General features: G+C 47.3%; 1 protein-coding gene across 1 annotated transcript in view; it reads left to right on the top strand.

Moving 5' to 3' along the window:
• Window positions 1-22,769, top strand: part of abca4b (ATP-binding cassette, sub-family A (ABC1), member 4b) — a 136,857-nt gene extending 114,088 nt beyond the window's left edge. Inside the window, exons 39-49 of the mRNA XM_078218844.1 lie at window positions 1,028-1,151; window positions 5,449-5,578; window positions 9,897-10,014; window positions 10,104-10,166; window positions 10,297-10,403; window positions 12,128-12,269; window positions 14,981-15,115; window positions 18,139-18,242; window positions 18,336-18,428; window positions 19,238-19,487; window positions 22,027-22,769. Of these exons, the coding sequence (XP_078074970.1) occupies window positions 1,028-1,151; window positions 5,449-5,578; window positions 9,897-10,014; window positions 10,104-10,166; window positions 10,297-10,403; window positions 12,128-12,269; window positions 14,981-15,115; window positions 18,139-18,242; window positions 18,336-18,428; window positions 19,238-19,487; window positions 22,027-22,146 (1,386 nt within the window). The 3' untranslated portion in view covers window positions 22,147-22,769. The remainder of the gene's footprint in view (window positions 1-1,027; window positions 1,152-5,448; window positions 5,579-9,896; window positions 10,015-10,103; window positions 10,167-10,296; window positions 10,404-12,127; window positions 12,270-14,980; window positions 15,116-18,138; window positions 18,243-18,335; window positions 18,429-19,237; window positions 19,488-22,026) is intronic.
• The last annotated feature ends 353 nt before the right edge of the window (window positions 22,770-23,122 follow it).

The following is a 23,122-nucleotide window of genomic DNA, read 5'->3' on the forward strand; positions in this document are numbered from 1 at the left end:
CTCCCCTATGTACTCTATGAACGGTATGTTTCTGCTTGTATAGCATGCAAGAAACAACACTTTTCACTGTATACCAATGCACGTGACTATAATAAATCAAATCCAATCCCAGATCCTCGCCACTCGCTGCAGTCAAATTTCTCCATCTGGTGCTTCTGTTTTTTCTGCCAATCACTTGTGAACACACGCCAGTCCCATCCAACGTAAATAATTTATTAGTTCTGTAAATGCATCCGTGAAAAACCTGTGGCTCTGAAACGTTTGTAAGGCCAATTACATTTCTGTTCTTTCATCAAAGTTCAAAAATGATTCAGAGCAAGAGATGGCCAACTGTTGGGTACAGAATAATAGGTGACCAGTAGGGCGGCACGGTGGCACAGTGGTTAGCACCGCTGCCTCACAGCGCCAGGGACCCGGGTTCAATTCCAGTCTTGGGTGGCCGTGCAGAGTCTGCACGTTCTTCCAGTGTCTGCGTGGGTTTCCTCCGGGTGCTCCGGTTTCCTCCCACAGTCTGAAAGACGTGCTGGTTAGGTTGCATCGGCTGCGCTAAATTCTCCCTCAGTGTACCCGAACAGGCGCCGGAGTGTGGCGACTAGGGAATTTTCACAGTAACTTCATTGCAGTGTTAATGAAAGCCTACTTGCGACAATAATAAATAAACTTAAAAAAAGCTTTTATAAAGTAGTAGCATTAGCTAATGGGTCACTGGCAGTGGTATTGGCTGATAGACGGTTGGCAGTGACAAAAAGCAACATATAATATTAAAAAGCTGGCAGAACTACAGGCAACTTGATAGCTGATCGTGATAAAGCACGACTGGCGATGATGTTACATAGTTGGCAGTGATACAGGGTAATGGATGGTTGGAACAGATACAAGGGATAATGGCTGGCATTGATATAGGATAATAGATGGCTGCCACATATACAGGGTAGTTAATAGACTTTTTATGTTATTCTTTGGTTCAGAAGCGTTTGGCCCCGTAACCAGTGTCTAGTGCTGATAATGGGTTTTTTTTCTGTTCCAGACATTGCAAATATTCAATAAAATATTGAAAAATATTCTGATAATATTTCCGCACTTCTGCCTGGGAAGGGGTTTGATCGATCTGGCCATGAATCAAGCGGTGACTGACGTATACGCGAGGTTTGGTAAGTCTTCACAGAGCGAAGATCAGAGGAGAAATCAGTGGGTGAAATGTCTCCAATGTTGTGTGAGCAAGAACGATACAACGATGAGAGGTTTTCAGGATACTGGCCAGAGAGGATGGGACTTACTATAAAAATTAAGTCACCGTGCAAAAGTCAATCTCCATTCCTACTTTAGACTCATTCTGTGTTCCATTAGCCCACACAGAATTTGCAAGCAGGGAAACTTGTTGCTAGGTAACTGCCAGCCACACTTTTGATGTGATTATAGCGATCGTTAACATCCTCTGAATCTGGCCTTCCTCCAAGCAGGCAAGCATTCCGCTGAGATTGGGGTCTGCTTGTGTTGAATTTTGCCACAGGCTTTGGAACGGCACGGTGGCACAGTGGTTAGCACTGCTGCTTCACAGCACCCAGGCTCCCGGGTTTGATTCCGGCCTCGAGTCACTGTCTGTGTGGAGTCTGCATGTTCTCCTTGTGTCTGTGTGGGTTTCCTCCGGGTGCTCCGGTTTCCTTCCACAGTCCCAAAGAGATGCAGCTTAGGTGGATTGGATTGGCCATTGTAAAATGCCCCTTCGTGTCAGGGGGGTTAACAGGGTAAATACGTGGAGTTATGAGGATAGGGGTTAGGTGGGATTGTTGTTGATGCAGTATTGATGGGCCAAATGGCCTCCTTTTGCACTATAAGGATTCTGTTCTATTCTATTCTACAACTCTGATATCTGACCAAGAAGTGGGTCCCAAGCCGGCACTTATCAGTGGAGGGACTGGTTCAGTAGTGTTACCGCTCAAGGATGATGGTGAGCTCCTGAGGTCACTGGCCTAGCTGGGTGTTCCTGGGTTGCTGCAGGGAGGCCTCCTCACTGAAGCTGGTGGCCACCACATATGGCATTGGGCTGTTCTGCCATGGCAGAACTGCCAGCGGCCCCAAAACGTGATCCTTAATTGGGGTCTTCATAATGAAAATTGACTCTGTGTCTCGAAGGTGAACTGGGTGCAGCTGCCACTGGACAGGCCTAAAGAGGCCGAACGCTGGTCCACTTGTCTCACTTGTATCATATCAGCAAGCTGTGGACAGCAGTCATTACCCCAGAGGGGTAGTGACCTCTGTAGTGTATTGAAACTTGGGTTATGCATTTTGCCCACTTAAGGCTACCCAGCAGAGGGAGCCTAGAAGGAGAATAAAGGCATCCATGTTTTGGTAGCACATGTAATTGTGATTCTTAATGCTCCTTACTGAATTGTACAGTTTCTTTCTCGGATTTCACAACTTCCTACTGTGCTACTACTATTCTATGGCCTGAATTTTATGCTCCTCCACTGGTAGGGTTTGTAGTTGAGGGAGGTGAGTGTGAGGGTTCCAACCCACCCCGACCTCTGTGCAATTTTACACTGGCCTGGGCGAGGCCTCAGATTTACCCTTGCCCTGATTGAGGCCCTTAAGCAGCCAATTATTGACCGCGTAAAGGCCACTTCTCTCCCAGCCTCAATTTTTAAGAGGAGTTGCCGGTTACAGAGGAACCCGAAAATAATTGTATTTGGATCTCGGCTAGAAAAGTGGAATGTGGGTCACCTCCATCGGAAGCCCCCTTTTAACTTTGGGCACCACTCCCTTAAGGTCTGGTGGCCGCTGGACCAATAGAACATAGAACATAGAAAAACTACAGCCCACAAGTTGCGCCGGTCATGTCCCTACCTACCTAGGCCTATATATAGGCTTACCTATAACCCTCAATCCTATTAAGTCCCACGTACTCATCCAGAAGTCTCTTAAAAGACCCTATCGAGTTTGCCTCCACCACCATTGACGGCAGCCGATTCCACTCACCCACCACCCTCTGAGTGAAAAACTTACCCCTGACATCTCCTCTGTACCTACTCCCCAGCACCTTAAACCTGTGTCCTCTCGTAGCAGCCATTTCAGCCCTGGGAAAAAGCCTCTCATCCTTCGTCTCTCCAAGGAGAAAAGACCGAGCTCCCTCAACCTATCCTCATAAGGCATGCCACCCAATCCAGGCAACATTCTTGTAAATCTTCTCTGCACCCTTTCAATAATTTCTACATCCTTCTTGTAATGAGGCGACCAGAACTGAGCACAGTACTCTTAGTGGGGTCTGACGAGGGTCTTATAAAGCTGCATCATAATGGCCCCCTCCCCCAACCAGCCAGCCCTCCCCAACACTCCAGACCCCCACTGCCCATCCGCCCAGGCCTCCCCTATCGTCCCCATCCTAAGTACCCCCAAAAACTTACCTTTTCCTGGATACATAGGACTAAGGGTCTGGGGACTGCAATCCCACTCATGTCCACCGCAGCTTCTAGCGCTGCAGAGACTAGAGAGCTTCCAGCCAATCTGATTGGCCAGCAGCTCTCTAAGGCGGGGCTTTCTCCTGAGTAAGGGGCGGAACTCCCACTTGCAGCCAATGAATGCTCACCTGGAGTGTGACATTGTTGAGGGGCAAACAGTGTCAATGGAGATGCGTTCCCTGCCAACTCTTTGGATAGTAAGAAGTCTCACAACACCAGGTTAAAGTCCAACAGGTTTATTTGTTAGCACGAGTTTTTGGAGTGTCGCTCCGCTGTCGGTGAGTGAAGAGTTGTGTTCACTCTTCACTCACCTGATGAAGGAGTGATACTCCGAAAGCTCATGCTACCAAATAAACTTGTTAGACTTTAACCTGATGTTGTGAGACTTCTTACTATCCAAAGAGCCTACCCCAGTCCAACGCCGGCATCTCCATATCATGACTCTTTAGATACCATCCTAAAAACCCCGGCCTAGGATCCCAGACTGCTGAAGGGCAGTGGCAGCAGCTATTTATTTTTCTTCTACTTGTTTTCTCTCATACTCCCCCCGATTTAGATTTGAAAGCAATTGTATCAAGTTTTTTTAATTCATTCGTGGGACATGGGCGTCACTGGCTGGCCAGAATTTATTGCCCATCCCTAGTTGCCTGAGGCCAGTTGAGAGTCAACCACATTGCTGTGGCTCTGGAGTCACATGTAGGCCAGACCAGGTAAGGACGGCAGATTTCCTTCCCTAAAGGGCATTAGTGAACCAGATGGGTTTTTCCGACAATCGGCAATGGTTTCATGGTCATCAGTAGATTTTTAATTCCAGATTTTTTGTTATTGAATTCAAATTCCACCATCTGCCGTGGTGGGATTCGAACCCAGGTCCCCAGAACATTAGCTGAGTCTCTGGGTTAATAGTCTAGCGATAATACCACTAGGCCATCACGTCCCCATAGCTCATTCTCTGTGGTGGTCTGGTCAGTCATAGAAAATAGGAGCAGGAGGAGGCCATTCAGCCCTTTGAGCCTGCTCTGCCATTCATTATGATCAAGTTGATCATCCAACTCAATAGCCTGATCCAGCCTTCTCTCTACATCCTTTAATACCCTTTGCCCCAAGAGCTATATCTAACTCCTTCTTGAAAACATTCAATGTTTTGGCCTCAACTACTTTCTATGGAGGCTCACCACTCTCTGGGTGAAGAACTTTCTCCTCATCTCTGTCTTAAACGGTCTACCCTGTATCCTCAGACTGTGACCCCTGGTTCTGGACACCCCCACCATCGGGAACATCCTTCTTGCATCTACCCTGTCTAGTCCTGTCAGAATTTTATAGGTTTATGTAAGATTCCCCCCACATTCTTCTGAACTCCAGTGAATACAATCAATACCTTCAGAGGTGTCACTGGAATGTTGTGGGGACATCAGTGTTGAGACTAACTGTGTCCGGAACAAATCTCTTCACACTTACACAAAGAGGTCACTGGATGGCATTCCAGAACAGGAGCCGTGACTGAATTTCCCCTTGTTAGAGGCACTGCAGCCTCACAGCGCCAGGGACCCGGGTTCAATTCTCGGCTTGGGTCACTGTCTGTGTGGAGTTTGCACGCTCTCCCCATGTCTGTGTGGGTTTCTCTGGGTCCTCTGGTTTCCTCCCACAGTCCAAAGATGTGCAGGTTAGGTGGATTAGCCATGCTAAATTGCCCCTTAGTATCAGGGGGCTAAGGTAAATACATGAGGTTATGGGGAAATGGCATGGATGGGATTGTGGTCAGTGCAGACCTGATGGGCTGAATGGCCTCCTTCTGCACTGTAGGATTCTATGAATTGTAATGTCCTGAGCATCATTCTAATTGAGTTAAGATTATTCAGCACCGTGGGGGATGCTAATCCTTGTGCACTAAGATATCAGCATTGAAAATCAGTCAGTATTTGTGGAAATTACTTCAGAAATGTTCTCAAGATACACAAACCCATTAGTTAATATCCTGAATCTTGCTTTGCAGGTGAAGAATTTTATTTTAACCCATTCCATTGGGAGTTTATTGGCAAGAACCTTACTGCCTTGGCAGTGGAAGGAGTAGTCTACTTCCTTCTGAATCTGGCTATCCAACACCGCTTCTTCCTCAGCAGCATGTATGTACACTCGTCTCTCCAGCTTTAAACATTCCCTTCCTCTGTTTCATTCTGCGGTTCAGAGCAATGTACATTCCCCATGCTCTCGCTCCACATCCTTTCATATTCTTCTTTCGCAAGCAGCAAATCGGCTTTGATAAAAATTTATAGGAATTAGGAGCAGAAGTAGACAAATTCAGCCCTTCGAGCCGGCTCCACCATTCAATCAGATCATGGCTGATCTCTCCCTGGTCTCAAATCCACCTCTCCACCTGTTCCCCATATCCCTTTTTTTATCAGAAATATATCTATCTCCATCTTGAAACCATTCAATGATTCAGACTCCACCGCGCTATTGGGCAGTGAGTTCCACAAATTCACCACCCTCTGCGAGAAGTAGCTCCTCCTCATCTCAAGTTTTAAATCTACTGCCTCTCACCCTATACTTGTGACCTCTTGTTCTAGATAGCCCCATAAAAGGAAACACTTGATCTACTTTTACTTTATCAATCCCTTTTAAAATTTTATACACTTCAATCAGATAGATCCCTTCTCATCCTTCTAAACTCCAGCGAGTACGAGCCCAAACTGTTTAATCCCTCCTCACACGTCAACCCTTTCAATCCCGGAATCAATCTGGTGAACCTCCTCTGAACTGCACAAAGTTGGTTTCAACAACAATTTGGGGTTGAAAGTACCACATTTAACCAGCTCCATGGATAGAGATCATCTGTAACCCTTCCTTTCATTTCTTTGGAGTTAACTTAAATTTGTTCCCCTGTGTTATCACCTCCCAGTTCAATGGAAACATATTTATTTAATCAGAACTATCTATAATTAGGAAGACCTCTATCAGATCAATCCCTAATGACAAAACCCTTAAGTTCTCAAGTCCAATTTTATACCTGGAACCATCTATTCATGAAGTATTCTAAGACATCTGTCCTGTACCTTTAAATTAATTTTATATCCTTCCTATAATGGGGCGATCAGAACTGAAGGATGTTGATTAAGGGACTTTACAGTCATAAAGGGGAGATCTAATGACAATGGGTAGTATCCCTCTTAGTCAGAAGCTCTGGGTTCGAGTTCCACCCCAGGACTTAATGCACTCATATTATGGACAAACAATATGGGACAGCATGGTGGCATAGTGGTTAGCACTGCGGCCTCACAATGCCAGGGACCCAGGTTCAATTCTAGCCTTGGATCACTGTCTATGTGGAGTTTGCACATTCACCCCGTGTCTGCGTGGGGTTCCTCCAGGTGCTCCCGTTTCCTCCCACACTCCAAAGATGTGCAGGTTAGGTGGATTGGCCATGTTAAATTGCCCGTTAGTGTCTCAAGATGTGTAGGTTAGGGGGATTAGCAGGGTAAATACATGGAATTATGGGGATAGGGTATGGGTGGGATGCTCTGTTGAAGACTTAGTACAGGCTCAATGGGCCAAATGGCCTCCTTCTGCACCGTAGGGATTCTATGAAACAGGTTATGTATCAACCTGCAAATCCTCCCAACACACGGCAGTAGCAGGCACGGTAAGACCGGGAGAGATTCCTGCTCAGACACATGATGGAAGGAATATTGAAGCCTTTACCATCACTAACCGTAGGTCCAGACTACAACATGCATTTAAAGATTTGCACATTGCCAAAGGAACTCGGGCCTGAATTTTCCAGCACTGGAGCAGCAGGCCATTCAAACTCCCAGTCACCTTCGGTGGGACTGGAAGATCTCACTGGTGGGTGTGGCTGAAAAATCCTGACATTGGACTATGAGTGAACTGTAGCGCACCACAACCAAAGCAACAGAGGAAGCGCAACTTTAACTTTAACATTAAGAAATTGCCTTTAACAATCTCCTCCAGAGCATAATCAGAAAGGAAAAGGATAAAATACTGCGGATGCTGGAATCTGAAACAAAAACAGAAAATGCTGGAAAATCTCAGCAGGTCTGACAGCATCTGTAGAGAGAGAATACAGCCAAAGTTTCAAGTCTGGATGACAGATTCAAAACGTTGGCTTTCTTCGGCACGGTAGCACAGTGGTTAGCACTGCTGCTTCACAGCTCCAGGGTCCTGGGTTCGATTCCCGGCTCGGGTCACTGTCTGTGTGGAGTTTGCACATTCTCCTCGTGTCTGCGTGGGTTTTCTCCGGGTGCTCCGGTTTCCTCCCACAGTCCAAAGATGTGCGGGTTAGGTTGATTGGCCAGGTTAAAAATTGCCCCTTAGAGTCCTGGGATGCGTAGGTTAGAGGGATTAGCGGGTAAATATGTGGGGGTAGGGCCTGGGTGGGATTGTGGTCGGTGCAGACTCGATGGGCCGAATGGCCTCCTTCTGCACTGTAGGGTTTCTATGATTCTATGATTTCTATGATTCTCTTCTCAGATGCTGTCAGACCTGCTGAGATTTTCCAGCATTTTCTGTGTTTGTGTTGGGAAAGGGTGGATATGGGTTATTAAGAATGGCCTTGAGGGAAGTGGATGGTGAAGGTGTTTAGGATGGAAATCCCAGAGCACAAAGTTCAGCTGACTCAAGGCACATTCATCAATGATAGGCCGAAGGAACTGAGAAATGCCGGAGCTGGAGAAGCTGGGCTGTTGTAGGACTGGAGGAAGTCACAGAGTAGGTAGGGAATAAGCCATGAAGGAATTTAATCACAGAGATGAAATGTTGAAGTTGGAGATTCAGGGGAACCAGGAGAAGGTGTAGGTCAGTAAAGGTAGAGCTGTTGGATGGGTGGCATCAGTTGGCAGGGTTGGATGTGAAAACTTACGGGGTGAAGTTGGTTGACACCATTGGTAGCAAAAAAACTGGCTTCAACTGAGGAAAAGGAATGGAAAATGTGTTGCCAATTTGCTATGAAGCTTTTTTTTATTGGTCCCAAAGAACAAAGAAAAGTACAGCACAGGAATAGGCCCTTCAAGCCTGTGCCGATCATGATGTCTGCCTAAACTAAAACCGTATGCACATAGAGTCCGTATCCTTCCATTCCCATTCTATTCATGCATTCATCTAGTTGCCCCTTAAATGCCGCTATCATATCTGCTCCTATCATCTCCCCGGGCAGCCTGTTCCAGACATTTACCTGTGTAAAAAACCTTGCCTCGCACATCTCCTCTAAACTTTTCCCCACGCACCTTAAACCTATGTCCCCTAGTACCTGATTTTTCTACCCTAGGAAACAGCATCTGATTATCTCTTCGTGCACTAAATTCTAAATTTAAATAGCTGTGTGCTTTCACTGTCTTGACAACTAGGCATAGTTTGACAAGTTGACATAGTCAACATTGATGTCTTCCAATTACAAAATATCACAAATGTTCTTTTACTGGAAAAGTTGGGGAAATCTACGGACTAGGCAGTGGTATTGTCATTGGATCAGCAATCCAGAAACCCAGAGTAATGCTCTAAGGATCTGGGTTCGAATCCCACCACGGCAGATGGTGAAATTCCCATTTAATAAAAATCTGGATTTAAAGGTCTACTGATGACCATGAAACCATTGGCAATTGTCGTAAAAACCCATCGGGTTCACTAATTAATGTCCTTTGGGGAAGGAAATCTGCCGTCCTTACCCGGTCTGGCCTACATGTGACTCCAGACCCACAGCAATATGGGCAATAAATGCTGGCCCAGCCAGCGACACTCATAGTTTTATCACTAGACTATTAATCCAGAAACTCGGTTAATGTTCTGGGGACCCGGGTTTGAATCCTGCCATGGCAGTTGGTGGAATTTGAATTCAATAAAAATTATCTGGACTTAAGAATTTACTGATGACCATGAAACCATTGTCAATTGTCTGAAAAACCCAACTGGTTCACTATCAATGTTGACTATGTCAACTTGTCAAACTATGCCGAGTTGTCAAGACAGTGAAAGCACACAGCTATTTAAAGATTTACATTTAGAATTTAGTGCACTAAGGTATAGTCACATGCTCTTTCCTAGGGTAGAAAGGTCAAGTACTAGGGGGCATAGGCTTAAGGTGCGTGGGGAAAAGTTTAGAGGAGGTGTGCGAGGCAAGTTGCTTTAGGGAGGGAAATCAGCCGTCCTTACCTGGTCAGGCCTAAATGTGACTCCAGAGCCACAGCAATGTGATTGACTCTGAACTGCCCTCGGGCAACTAAGGATGGGCAATAAATGCTGGCCAGCCAGCGATTCCCATGTCCCACAAATGAATAAAAGAAAACTAGGGGACTCATTTTACCAATGCTCACTCGTGGCGTAAGCTGCATCACACGCCACACACCTGACAATTCCTGGCCCATCCACACCTTAATCAGTCTTTAGCCGTTGTGCCAACATCTCCGTTGAATGTCTTGCTGTTTGCTGCAGGCCACTGAGTCTCACCAACCTGCCTACCATTGAAGAAGATGACGACGTAGCTAAGGAACGCGAAAGAATTCGAGGTACGGGCAAGCACGACATCCTGAAAATAAAAGAACTGAGCAAGGTGAGTGGAACCTGGCCAGCCAGCGTATGAATGTGGGTGTACGTGAGACGGGTTATATATTGAACTGATGTTGAATTCTGTTCCGACAGTATTACATTGGGAGAGTCAGGCCGGCGGTGGATAGAATCAGTGTGGGTGTTCGGCCAGGAGAGGTATGCTTCATCTTTCAGATATCTATGTAGACAACCATGTAATCTTCACTGATATCCTCGATAGATATGTTTTATTAAACTATTATTATTTAATGACATCTTCGACGTGTATTTTTCTCCTGTACTTTAGTGCTTTGGGCTGCTGGGTGTTAATGGTGCTGGAAAGACAACAACATTCAAAATGTTGACAGGAGACATTGACCCCTCGTCTGGTGAAGCTTCAATAGCAGGCTACAGGTATACCGCAGTGATAGATAAACTACATTCCTGCACACTTGCGGCATCTTAGCCAAAAGGCTAAGATGCAAATGAGATCAAGCCTTGGAGGAGGAACTATTCCTACTCCAATCAGCTTGGGTCATGTAGATCAAGCCCAAGACAGGAGGTGAGAGCCCTGTCTTGTCAGCTTGGATCGGGAATGTCTCAACTTGTTAAGACTCTGAATTGGACTTGATTTGATTGAATTGGAATAAAAAAAATACATTCCTGCACACTTGTAGGTGCCATTAGCAAGTGAATTTAGATATTTTGCAACGATTCCATCAGAAAATGGGTCTGCATATTTTTTTTGTAGCTGTTTATCTAAGGAAAGATATACCAGTATTGGAGGCAGTCCAGAGAAGGTTCATTGGTTTGGTCCTGGGTATGGAGGGATTTTCTTTTGAGGAGAGGTCGAGTAGGTTGGGCCAGTACTGACTGGAGTTTAGAAAAATGAGAGGCGACCTTATTGAGACATATAGGATTCTCAGAGGATTTGATAGGGTAGATGCTGAGAGTTTGTTTCCCCTTATAAACTACATTCCTGCACACTTGCAGCATCTCAGCCTTTTGGCTAAGATGCAAATGAGATCAAGCCTTGGAGGATGAACTATTCCTACTCCAATCAGCTTGGGTCATGTAGATCAAGCCCAAGACAGGAGGTGAGCGGCACGGTAGCACAGTGGTTAGCACTGCTGCTTCACAGCTCCAGGGACCTGGGTTCAATTCCCGGCTTGGGTCACTGTCTGTGTGGAGCTTGCACATTCTCCTCGTGTCTGCGTGGGTTTCCTCCGGGTGCTCCGGTTTCCTCCCACAGTCCAAAGATGTGCGGGTTAGGTTGATTGGCCATGCTAAAAAATTGCTCTTAGTGTCCTGGGATGCGTAGGCTAGAGGGATTAGCGGGTAAATATGTAAGGATATGGGGATAGGGCCTGGATGGGATTGTGGTCGTTGCAGACTAGATGGGCCGAATGGCCTCTTTCTGTGCTGTAGGATTTCTAAGATTCTAAGATTATCGGAGGGTCTAGGATCAGAGGGCATAATCTCAGAGTAAGAGGTCACCCATTTAAGACAGAGATGAGGAAGAATTTCTTCTCTCAAGAGGGTAATGAATCTGTGGAATTCTTTACCGCAGAGGACAGTAGAACCAGAGGACACAACCTCAGACAAAAGGGAGATCCTTTAAAAAAAAGATGGGGAGGAATTTCTTCAGCCAGAGAGTGGTGAATCTGTGAAACTCTTTGCCACAGAAGGCTGTGGAGGCCAGGTCATTGAGTGTCTTTAAGACAGAGATAGATAGGATCTTGATTAATAAGGGGATGGGGGTTATGGGGGAAAAGCAGGAGAATGGGGATGAGAAATATTTCAGCCATGATTGAATGGTGGAGCAGACTCGATGGGCTGAGTGGCCTAATTCTGCTCCTATGTCTTATGGTCCTATAGTAGAGGCTGGGTCATTATGTATGTTCATGGCTGAGATAGACAGATCAGTGAGGGAATCTAGGGTTATGGGGATACAACGGGAAAGTAGAGTTGAGAATTATCATATCAGATCAATTGTGATCCCATTGAATGATGGGCTGAGTGGCTACTTATGCTTCAATGTCTTATGGTCTTAAAAGCAGCAATCAGAAACGACTTTGCTATCTTTGTTAATGACATTTTCCAACAACTCAGTTGCTTTGTTTTTGAATCTTCCTCAGTATTCACACGCAGATTGATGATGTTCACCAGAACATGGGATACTGCCCTCAGTTTGACGCTATTGATGACTTGCTCACAGGCCGTGAACACCTATTACTGTACGCAAGGCTGCGCGGTGTTCCAGAGGATGAGATTGACCGGGTAATTCCATCAACGATTACTTTTTGAAATTTGTGGCACAAGCTTGGTCAAAGGGATAGATTTTAAAGAGTGTCTCAGGAGAGTGAGGTAGAGAAGTAGAAATGTTTAGGAATGGTATTCTAGAACTCAGAGCTGAGGCAGCTGAAGGCACAGCTGCCAATGATGGAGTGATTCAAATCGAGGTCAGAACTAGAGGACTCTAATATCTTGGAGGGTTCATGGGCTGGAGGATGTTACAGAGATAGGGAGGGTTGCAGGGATGGAGGATGTTACAGGGATAGGGAGGGTTCATGGGCTGGAAGAGGTTACAGAGATTGGGAGGGTTGCAGGGATGGAGGATGTTACAGGGATAGGGAGGGTTCATGGGCTGGAAGAGGTTACAGAGATTGGGAGGGTTGCAGGGATGGAGGATGTTACAGGGATAGGGAGGGTTCATGGGCTGGAAGAGGTTACAGAGATTGGGAGGGTTGCAGGGATGGAGGATGTTACAGGGATAGGGAGGGTTCATGGGCTGGAAGAGGTTACAGAGATTGGGAGGGTTGCAGGGATGGAGGATGTTACAGGGATAGGGAGGGTTCATGGGCTGGAAGAGGTTACAGAGATTGGGAGGGTTGCAGGGATGGAGGATGTTACAGGGATAGGGAGGGTTGCAGGGATGGAGGATGTTACAGAGACAGGGAGGGTTGCAGGGATGGAGGATGTTATAGAGATAGGGAGGGTTGAAGGGATGGAGGATGTTACAGAGATAGGGAGGGTTGCAGGGATGGAGGATGTTACAGAGATAGGGAGGGTTGCAGGGATGGAGGAGGTTCCAGAGACAGGGAGGGTTGAAGGGCTGGAGGAGATTACAGAGATAGGGGGGGTTGCAGGGATGGAGGAGGTTCCAGAGATATGGAGGATGTTACAGGGATAGGGAGGGTTGAAGGGCTGTAGGAGGTTACAGAGATAGGGAGGGTTGCAGGGATGGAGGATGTTACAGAGACAGGGAGGGTTGCAGGGATGGAGGATGTTACAGAGACAGGGAGGGTTGCAGGGATGGAGGATGTTACAGAGATAGGGAGGGTTGCAGGGATGGAGGATGTTACAGAGATAGGGAGGGTTGAAGGGATGGAGGATGTTACAGAGATAGGGAGGGTTGCAGGGATGGAGGATGTTACAGAGATAGGGAGGGTTGAAGGGCTGGAGGAGATTGCAGAGACAGGGAGGATGGAGGCCATATGTATTTGAAACCCAGACTCGGAATGAAAAGGAGGTAAAATAATGTTAGTGAGAAAATAATCTTCTGCTTCTTAAGTGAATTTGACAACATCTGGCAGTTCCAAGTTAAAACTCAGTGTTAAAAACTTCAAAGCCCTTAAACTTTATTGCCAAAAAATGCTTTGTTTCTGTCTAATCACCTACATTAATAGAGCATGGTATGAACTGAAGAAATACAACTCAAACTGGAAGCAAGGCACAGCTTAGACAGTCATAAAATCAACAGTGACACTGTGGAGTATTTTAACTCAGGGCTGCAGAAGATATTTCTTATACTATAATCACGGAATATTCTAGATTAGCATTTGGAGTCTCCCTTCCCCTCCCCGCCGCACCCCTCCCCCCCCAAATCCCCTCAGTCCGAAGGTCTAATTAATCCCCAGAAACTAAGTAAGAAGTCTCACAACACCAGCTCCACTCACCTGATGAAGGAACAGCGCTCCGAAAGCTCATGATTCCAAATACACCTGTTGGACTTTAACCTGGTGTTGTGAGACTTCTTACTGAGCCCATCCCAATCCAACGCCGGATCTCCACATCCCAGAAACTAAGACTGTACAAATTGCCTTAATCCCTGACCCACCTTGCTCCCAATATGACCGTTAAACAAAATCACTCAGGAAACCTGGATGTGCCATAGTCATTCCCACAAACGGATTATTAAACTATATGGGTGAGTGAATGAACGTTTTTGAGAATTCCACAAAATAGAATCTTACAGAATCTTACAGAATGGTTCAGAAGGTACCTCCATCGTTCTGTTCTTTATGTTCACCATTGGACATCATTCCCGCACTTTTGCATGGGGCTTACTGTAACATTGATACTCCACTGCCAATATGGATTTTATATACCCAGGTTTATCTATCACAGCGGAGATGGCAGCAATGTCACTGGACGAGTAATCCAGAGGGCCAGGCTAATGCCCTGGGGACACGGGTTCAAATCCCACCACAGCAGCTGATGGAATTTAAATTCAATGAATAACATCTGGAATATAAAGCTAGTCTCAGTAATGGTGACCATGAAATTATCATTAATTGTTGTAAAAACGTATCTGGTTCACTAATGTGACGATAGACCCATAGCAATGTGGTTGACTTTTAACATAGCGTAACAGGCCAACGAGTTCAACAAATGCTGGCCTTGCCAGCAATTCCATGAAAGAATAAATATATCTATCTATCTATCTATCTATGTATTTTAGCAAAATGTCCCACGGTATTGACAGAATATATTTCTTATATTATAATCACGGAATATTCTAGATTAGCATTTGGAGTCTCCCTTGCGCACGGATAGATATTCATTGGGCTCTAGCTGGTTAGACTGAGCATTCACTACCCAGAATGTGACCTTTCGACCTCAGAATATTCTAGATGAGCCCACGGGTGTTCCCCAGAACTGTTCCAGTGATGCGTCAGCTGCTAAGTTTCTGCCGGTCCCACTTGCAGGTTGCCGACTGGGGCATTGAGAAGCTGGATCTTGCAGAATACGCTAATCAGACAGCTGGCACGTACAGCGGAGGGAACAAACGCAAACTCTCCACCGCCATCGCCCTCATTGGCTGCCCTCCGGTTGTGTTGCTGGTAAGAGGTGGTTTTGTATACTTCTTTATTCCCATTGCAGCTATAGATTGGGTGTGGCTCAGGAAGGATACTGTGCTTGGGAAACATTATAAATCATAGCTCTAATCATGAGGTCAGGACATCCTTCTTGGAGTAGTCACTGGAGTCACACAGCGCCATTTCAGCAACAGAGGAGTTTCAGTCATAATAGTAAATAAAGAGAAACTGTTTCCACTCGCAGGAGGATCAGAAACCAGTGACACAGATTTAAAAGATGGGTTCAATTCCCGGCTTGGCACTGTCTGTCTGAAGTTTGCACATTCTTCCCGGCATGGGTTTCCTCCGGATGTTCCGGTTGCCTCCCACAGTCCAAAGATGTGCGGGTCAGGATGATTGGCCATGCTAAATTACCTATAGTGTCCCGAGATGTGTAGGTTAGAGGAATTAGCGTAGAAAATGAATGGAGTAATGGGGATAGGGCCTGGGTGGGATTGTTGTCGGTGCAGACTCGATGGGCTGAATGGCCTCCTCCTGCACTGTGGGGTTTCTATGATAAAATGATTAGCAAAAGGAGCGGAGAGCTGAAGAGAATTTATTTTTATCCACACTGTTGTTATGATCTGGCTGAGAAGGTGGGGGAAGCAGATTCACCTTTAACCTTCAAAGGGAAAAAAGATATTTAATTAAAAAGGAAAAAGTAGGAGAAAGGGGCTAATTGGACTCTATCTGAAAGAGCCAGACATGATAGGCTGAATGGCTTCCTCCTCTGCTGTAAATTCTGTGATTGTATTGGGCGGCACGGTGGCGCAGTGGTTAGCACTCCTCACAGCGCCAGGGACCCGGGTTCAATTCCCGGCTTGGGTCACTGTCTGTGTGGAGGCTGCACGTTCTCCCCGTGTCTGCGTGGGTTTCCTCCGGGTGCTCCGGTTTCCCCCCACACTCCAAAGAAATGCGGGTTAGGCTGATTGGCCATGATAAATTGCCCCTTAATGTCAGGGGGATTAGCAGGGTAAGTACATGGGGATACAGGGATAGGATCTGGGTGGGATTGTTGTCGGTGCAAACTCGATGGGCTAAATAGCCTCCTCCTGCGCTGTAGGGATTCTATGATTCCTTTATCCACAATCTTAACAAAGGTTCTAACCCATTGCTTCTGAATTTGTAACAGTTTTCAGTTTTGTAGCAGAGGGAGGAATTCCACATTCGTTACAATCAGCCACCCCCTTTTCAATCTAATTAATTCTGGGAGAACGGATAATTCATTGTATAGCTGACCGTGCCTCAGTGTTTCTCTATATTATTGTATAACTGCTTCAGGCTGTGCGTATTTTATTTCTTGTTAGCTTTTCCAAATTTCTCCCTTCTCCTCCCAGAGAGACGGCTGAAGTACAAATCCATTTGTAGGGTTAGGTTCCACATGAGGTACTGTGTTTTCAGGAGATGGATATTGCTGTGGCGATCAACCCTCTATAGGATCGCATTATGTCTTTCACTATTAAAGTATCCTGAAGGTTCTCCTGTTTTATCAATGAAACACTACCAGCCCCGGAGCAAAGTTTTAAGGCAAAGGGAGATACGACGGCGTAGTGGTTAGCACTGCTGTCTCACAGTGCCAGGGACTTGGTTCAATTCCTGGCTTCGGGTGACTGTCTGTGTGGAGTTTGCACGTTCTCCCTGTATCTGCGTGGGTTTCCTCCGGGTGCTCGATTTCCTCCCACACTCTAAAGATGTGCGGGTTAGATAGATTGACCATGCTAAATTGCCCCTTAGTGTCCAAAGATGTGTAGGTTAGATGGATTATCCAAGGTGACTGAGATAGGGTGTGGGCCTGGCAGGGATGTTCTTACGGAGAGTCGGTGCAGACTCTGTGGCTCTATGGTTGAAAGAATGGGAATATTTACAATTAACAGTAACTGCCTAACTGCTGTTGGCCAAGGCTTCTATAGCATTGTTTCAAGTCTTCCCTGAAAACTCTACCACTGAGTAAGACAATGTCATTTGAATAGTAACATCTCCACGTTCCGCCCTGTTTAACAGACAATTTTTCATTTAAGCTTCATTTTCATATGAAGCAACTTTTAAAAGCGGCATCTCGGCCTTTTGGCTAAGATGCAAATGAGATCAAGCCTTGGAGGAGGTGAATCTGCACCTACCCCAATCAGCTTGGCTCATGTAGATCAGGCCCAAGACAGGAGTGTAGGCCCTGGCTTGTCAGCTTGGATTGGAAATGTCTCAACTTGTTGAGACTCTGAATTGGACTTGATTTGATTGAATTGGAAAAGTATTTTAAAAAAACAGACAATTTTGAGAGTGTCACAGTTCCTCCATTGTCACTGGAGCGTTATTCTGGAATTCCCTGATGTCCCCTCCCCATCCCATTCTGAGTGTGCCGTCACCACAAGGATGGCAGTGACTCGGTGAGAAGCCCCAATGCCAACCCCTTCTCAGGGCAGATAGGAATGGGAACAGATCCGACCGAGCCAGCATCCACCATAACCCAAGAAGAAAAAACCTTCCTCAGTCACAAAAATAAGTTAATGTTATATTAGCAGCCATTTGTTTGACAAAGAATTAGGAGCTTAAACAACATAACTGTGGTCATAGAAGATCATAGAACCCTACAGTGCAGAATGAGGCCATTCGGCCCATCGAGTCTGCGCTGACCACAATCCCACCCAGGCCCTACCCCCATATCCCTACATATTTTATCCACTAATCCCTCTAACCTACACATCTCAGGAAACTAAGGGGCAATTTTATCATGGCCAATCAACCTAACCCGCACATCTTTGGACTGTGGGAGGAAACCGGAGCACCCGGAGGAAACCCACGCAGGCACGAGGAGAATGTGCAAACTCCACACAGACAGTGACCCGAGCCGGGAATTGAACCCAGGTCCCTGGAGCTGTGAAGCAGCAGTGCTAACCACTGTGCTACCGTGGTGTTTGCATATTCCATGTTAATCGGATACCCATTGAAAGATGAGCCATTAATCTGTAGCACGGTTAATAGTCATGTTTTAAGATGTTACTATGTTCCGTTAGGATGAACCAACTACGGGCATGGATCCAAAGTCTCGCCGGTTCCTCTGGAATTGCCTCCTCAGTGTTATCCGAGAAGGAAGAGCTGTAGTGTTGACCTCACACAGGTGATTGAGTCTGTTTAGTAATCTCTCGTCAAACTTAAATCATTTCCTTGCGCTGGACACCCAGAAGTGACTGTTCTCTCTGTTTACTTACAGCATGGAGGAATGTGAAGCTCTCTGCACCAGGCTGGCCATCATGGTGAATGGACAGTTCAAGTGTCTGGGGACCATACAGCACCTGAAGTACAAGTAGGTCCAAATCCATTGCCAGCTTTCCCAGTTCCCTGTCGGAGTTTACATGTCACAGACTGGGTTTGAACAGGGCGTAGGTTCTTGGTAGAATCTTGGACACAAGGTGGCACTGCTGCCTCACAGTGCCAGGGACCCAGGTTCAATTCCCATCTCGGGTGACTGTCTGTGTGGAGTTAGCACGCTCTCCCCATATCTGCGTGCCCCTATCCTTGCAATCCTATATACTCCCCCTGACATTAACCGCCAGACCTGTTCCCTGTACCCCCAAGCATTTGCCCCATTAATCCCCCTAACCTACACATCCTGGGACACTAAGGGGCAATTTAGCATGATCAATCCACCTAACCTGCACATCTTTGGAATGTGAGAGGAAACTGGAGCACCCAGAGGAAACCCATGCAGACACGGGGAGAATGTGCAAACTCCACACAGACAGTGACCCGAGGCTGGAATTGAACCCGGGTCCCTGGCACCGTGAGGCAGCAGTGCTAACCACTGTGCCACCGTGCCGCCTACTTGTCATCATTTGTAGAGAAGGGTGAATGATGTTCCTGTGATGCTATTGTAATCTGATGCATTCTTGACCTATTTCACAAGATCCTCAGATAAATATGATTAAGGAAGGTCAGTCAGTCCATTCTAACTCACCAGTCTTCATTTGGAGCTGGGAAGACAAATGGCTTGCTTGTTATGAATTATTGGACCATGTCTTTTCCTTAATGCGTTGTGCGTCACTCATTGACCGGGTGAATGTCACACAGCGGGACGGTGTTTTATAAACCGCTGACTCATCTTTCACTCACCAGGTTTGGTGATGGCTATGTTGTGACTTTGAAGATTCAAGGAGGTCAGCCTGGAGCCTCGCCCGACCTGAATCCAGCTGAAGCGTTCTTCAAGAGCAACTTCCCCGACAGCTTGCAGACAGAGAAACATCACAACATGATCCAGTATCAGCTGTCTTCATCGTCGCTATCCAAAATCTTCCAATTACTCATCTCCAACAAAGAGCAGCTGAAGATAGAAGACTACTCGGTTTCACAAACAACTTTAGACCAGGTAATGGAGACCACGCCTCAAATACTCCCCATGCTCTGTCAAAACTCAGTGGGTGGGATTCTCAGTGGGGGGGTGGGGGGAGCAGGGTGGAGCCCGCCGGCTGCACTGCAGGCTTTTCCCACTGAAGTTTTGAACACGTTGAAAGAAATTATCCAGGAGAGGTCCCCAGGATGTCAGGCAGGGCAGTGGCGGGTTCTGAATGAGCCGCACGGTTAGCGACATCGGCTTTCAAAAGATCTTTTTGAAGACCATAAGACATTGGAGCAGAATTAGGCCACTCAGCCCATCGGATCTGCTCCGCCATTCAATCATGGCAGATATTTTTCTCATCCCCATTGTTCTGCCTTTTCCCCATAACCCTATCTATCGCTGTCTTAAAGACACTCAATGACCTGGCCTCCACAGCCTTCTATAGCAAAGAGTTCCACAGATTCATCACTCTTTGGCTGAAGAAATTCCTCCTCGTCTCTGTTTTAAAGGATCATCCCTTTAGCCTGAGGTTGTGCCCTCTGATTCTAGTTTTTCCTACTAGTGGAAACATCCTCTCCATGTCCACTCTATCCAGGCCTCGCAGTACCCTGGATTCAATAAGATCCCCCCTCATCCTTCTAAACTACAACGAGTACAGACCCAGAGTCCTCAACCGTTCCTCATACAACAAGCTCTTCATTCCAGGGATCATTCTTGTGAACCTCCTCTGGACCCTTTCCAAGGCCAGCACATCCTGCACGCCCTGATGTGAAAAATATAAATTGTAAAACACACAGACCCCTCAGAACCCCCACCACTCCCCCATCTGCCTCATCACCATGGAACCCCCCCCCCCCCCAGTCACCACCACCACAAAAACCACCTCCCCACGGCCAAAACTGCAGAGATATCTCTCCTCCCACTACCTGGGCAGAAACCGCCCGAGTCCACCTCCACATAAACACCACCACCGTGGAGACACCCCCCAACCACTGCGGAGCCTCCACCACCACCATACCATGGAGACCCCCCCCACCACAGCGGAAACCCCACGACCACAGAAAACCCCCCACCACTCCACCCAACAGACAGAGAACCCCAGGGCGGCACGGTGGCACAGTGGTTAGCATTGCTGCCTCACAGCGCCTGGGACCTGGGTTTGATTCCCGGCTTGGGTCACATTCTCCCCGTGTCTGTGTGGGTTTCCTCCGGGTGCTCCGGTTTCCTCTCACAGTCCGAAAGACATGCTGGTTAGGTGCATTGGCCATGCTAAATTCTCCCTCAGTGTACCCGAACAGGTGCCGGAGTGTGGCAACTAGGGGATTTTCACAGTAATTCCATTGCAGTGTTAATGTAAGCCTACTTGTGACACAAATAAATAAACTTTATGAAGGTAGCTTCCCCTTGGGCCACACCCCCCATCCCTGAAACTGCTGCTGGAACTTACCCCTGGCTGTAGGGGACAGTGGCCTGGACAGTGTCAGGGGGCATGAGTGTGAGAACGGGAGAGTTTCCGATCCATTTTGTGGCAAAGCCACAAATGAAATCTTCCGCCACTTAGTGCAAAAAATGCTGCATGATCTGATTCCCGCCAGCAGGGCGACCCCACCACCCTGATACTTCCCCGGCCAATTGCCTCCCCACCCCACCCCCCCCCCCGGTCGAACACTGCCCTGCCAATCCCCAGTTGCACAGCTCCCCCCACCTCCCCTTGGACCTGGCCCCATATTGGTTCCGTCCCCTCCCCTTAAGCCCTGTCCCCATCATGGCCTCACCATCTTGGCACTGCCTGGTGCCTGATGGGCAGTGGCAGGGTGCCCAGGGGGCAGTGTCAGGGCACCAGGCTGGCAAGTCCAGGCTGGCACTGCCTAAGAGGCACTGCCTCTTCTGCCCCCGACCTCCCGGGGTGCCTCCGGTCTCACTGGTGTGGCCACCATGTCAAGTCCCCATTGATGGGAACCACACGTGATCCTCGCCGGTGAGGACCTTCACCAGTGAAGCCATTAAAGCAAGCACGCCCGGACGATTCCGTCCCAGGCAAGAAACCAGGCATGAAGCCGGTTTTTCAGTTCTCTCGCCATCGTACCAGCTCGACCTGCCCATCGACCGGCATGACAAGTTGGTAAGATCACCCCCATTGTCTCTTCAGATAAAGACTAGCTGTTTAAGTCATACATGTAGCTGCAGATGGCTGGCACTGTGGTTGGCACTGCTGCTTCACGGCGCCAGGAACCCGGGTTCTATTCCGACCTCGGCTGTCTGTGTGGAGTTTGCACATTCTCCCCATGTCTGCGTGGGTTTCCTCCGGGTGCTCCCACAGTCCAAAAGATGTGCGGATTAGGTTGATTAGCGAGGCTAAATCGCCCCTTAGCATCAGGCGGACTGGCTAGGTAAATGCATGGGGTTACGGGGATAGGGCCTGAGTGGGAATGTTATTGGTTGCAGGCTTGATGGGCCGAATGGCCTCCTTCTGCACTCTAGGGATTCTATGATTCCAGATGCAAATCCAGAGTTGGTTTCGTGCTGTTGTGGAGTTACCACAGCTGATGCTGAACTTACCTTTACGCAGGTATTTGTAAACTTCGCCAAAGAACAGACAGCTGAGGACGAAAACCTGGCTCTGCACCCGCGGGCTGCAGGGGGCAGGAGAGAGGTGAAGGTGACACCCGCTCCAGCAGAACCCACTTAACCAAATACCACCAACACTTCCACTGCTGAGTCAAATAAGGAGAAGAAATCCCCGAGGAAGTGCCAACAGGGCAGCAAGAAACGAGATTGCACGACACGGACCCAACCACAAACTGTGACAATTCTCCTCAGGGTGATGACAGAGCCCGCATGTGACAACTCCACTGTATCACCGTGACAACAATTACCAGCATCAGTAACGTCAACCTTTGTGACACGCAGATTAGTGAGCAGCCCAATGTCTAACTCTAATGGCAAGTCTACTGACACAGAGTATGATAGCTATAAGTGGCTGGGATCACCTCTCTCAGTTGTAACATGGATACCTGCAGAGGAATTTATTTTAATATTGTGTATTCCCCATAACCTGCAGAATGCAAAAATAAATATATATATATACATAGAAATTAAATCTTTATGTACTATATGCCTGTACATTCATTGTCACATTGTCAAAAGTGTGTTTCTGTACATACGAAGTATAATTGGAGACCTGTAATGACTTTGTAACACCCTCTGCGCCCAAATGAAGAAAGTATGGGCACGGTTTCCTTCTAGGGCTACGTGCCCTTTTATAAAGGGGCGGCACGGTGGCACAGTGGTTAGCACTGCTGCTTCACAGCGGCAAGGGACCTGGGTTCGATTCCCGACTCGGGTCACTGTCTGTGTGGAGTTTGCACATTCTCCTCGTGTCTGGGTGGGTTTCCTCTGGGTGCTCCGGTTTCCTCCCACAGTCCAAAGATGTGCGGGTTAGGTTGATTGGCCATGTTAAATTGCCCCTCAGTGTCCCGGGATGCGTAGGTTAGAGGGATTAGCGGGGTAAATATGTGGAGTTACAGGGATACCGGCTGGGTGGGGTCGGTGCGGACGCGATGGGCCGAATGGCCTCCTTCTGCACGGCAGGGTTTCCATGATAAAGAATAGCATTACAATTTTGCGCTAACTAAAACGGATTAAATCTTCTGCCACAGCTCCAG

This window comes from Mustelus asterias, chromosome 8, assembly GCF_964213995.1.
Source record: "Mustelus asterias chromosome 8, sMusAst1.hap1.1, whole genome shotgun sequence".
Lineage (NCBI taxonomy): Eukaryota > Metazoa > Chordata > Chondrichthyes > Carcharhiniformes > Triakidae > Mustelus > Mustelus asterias.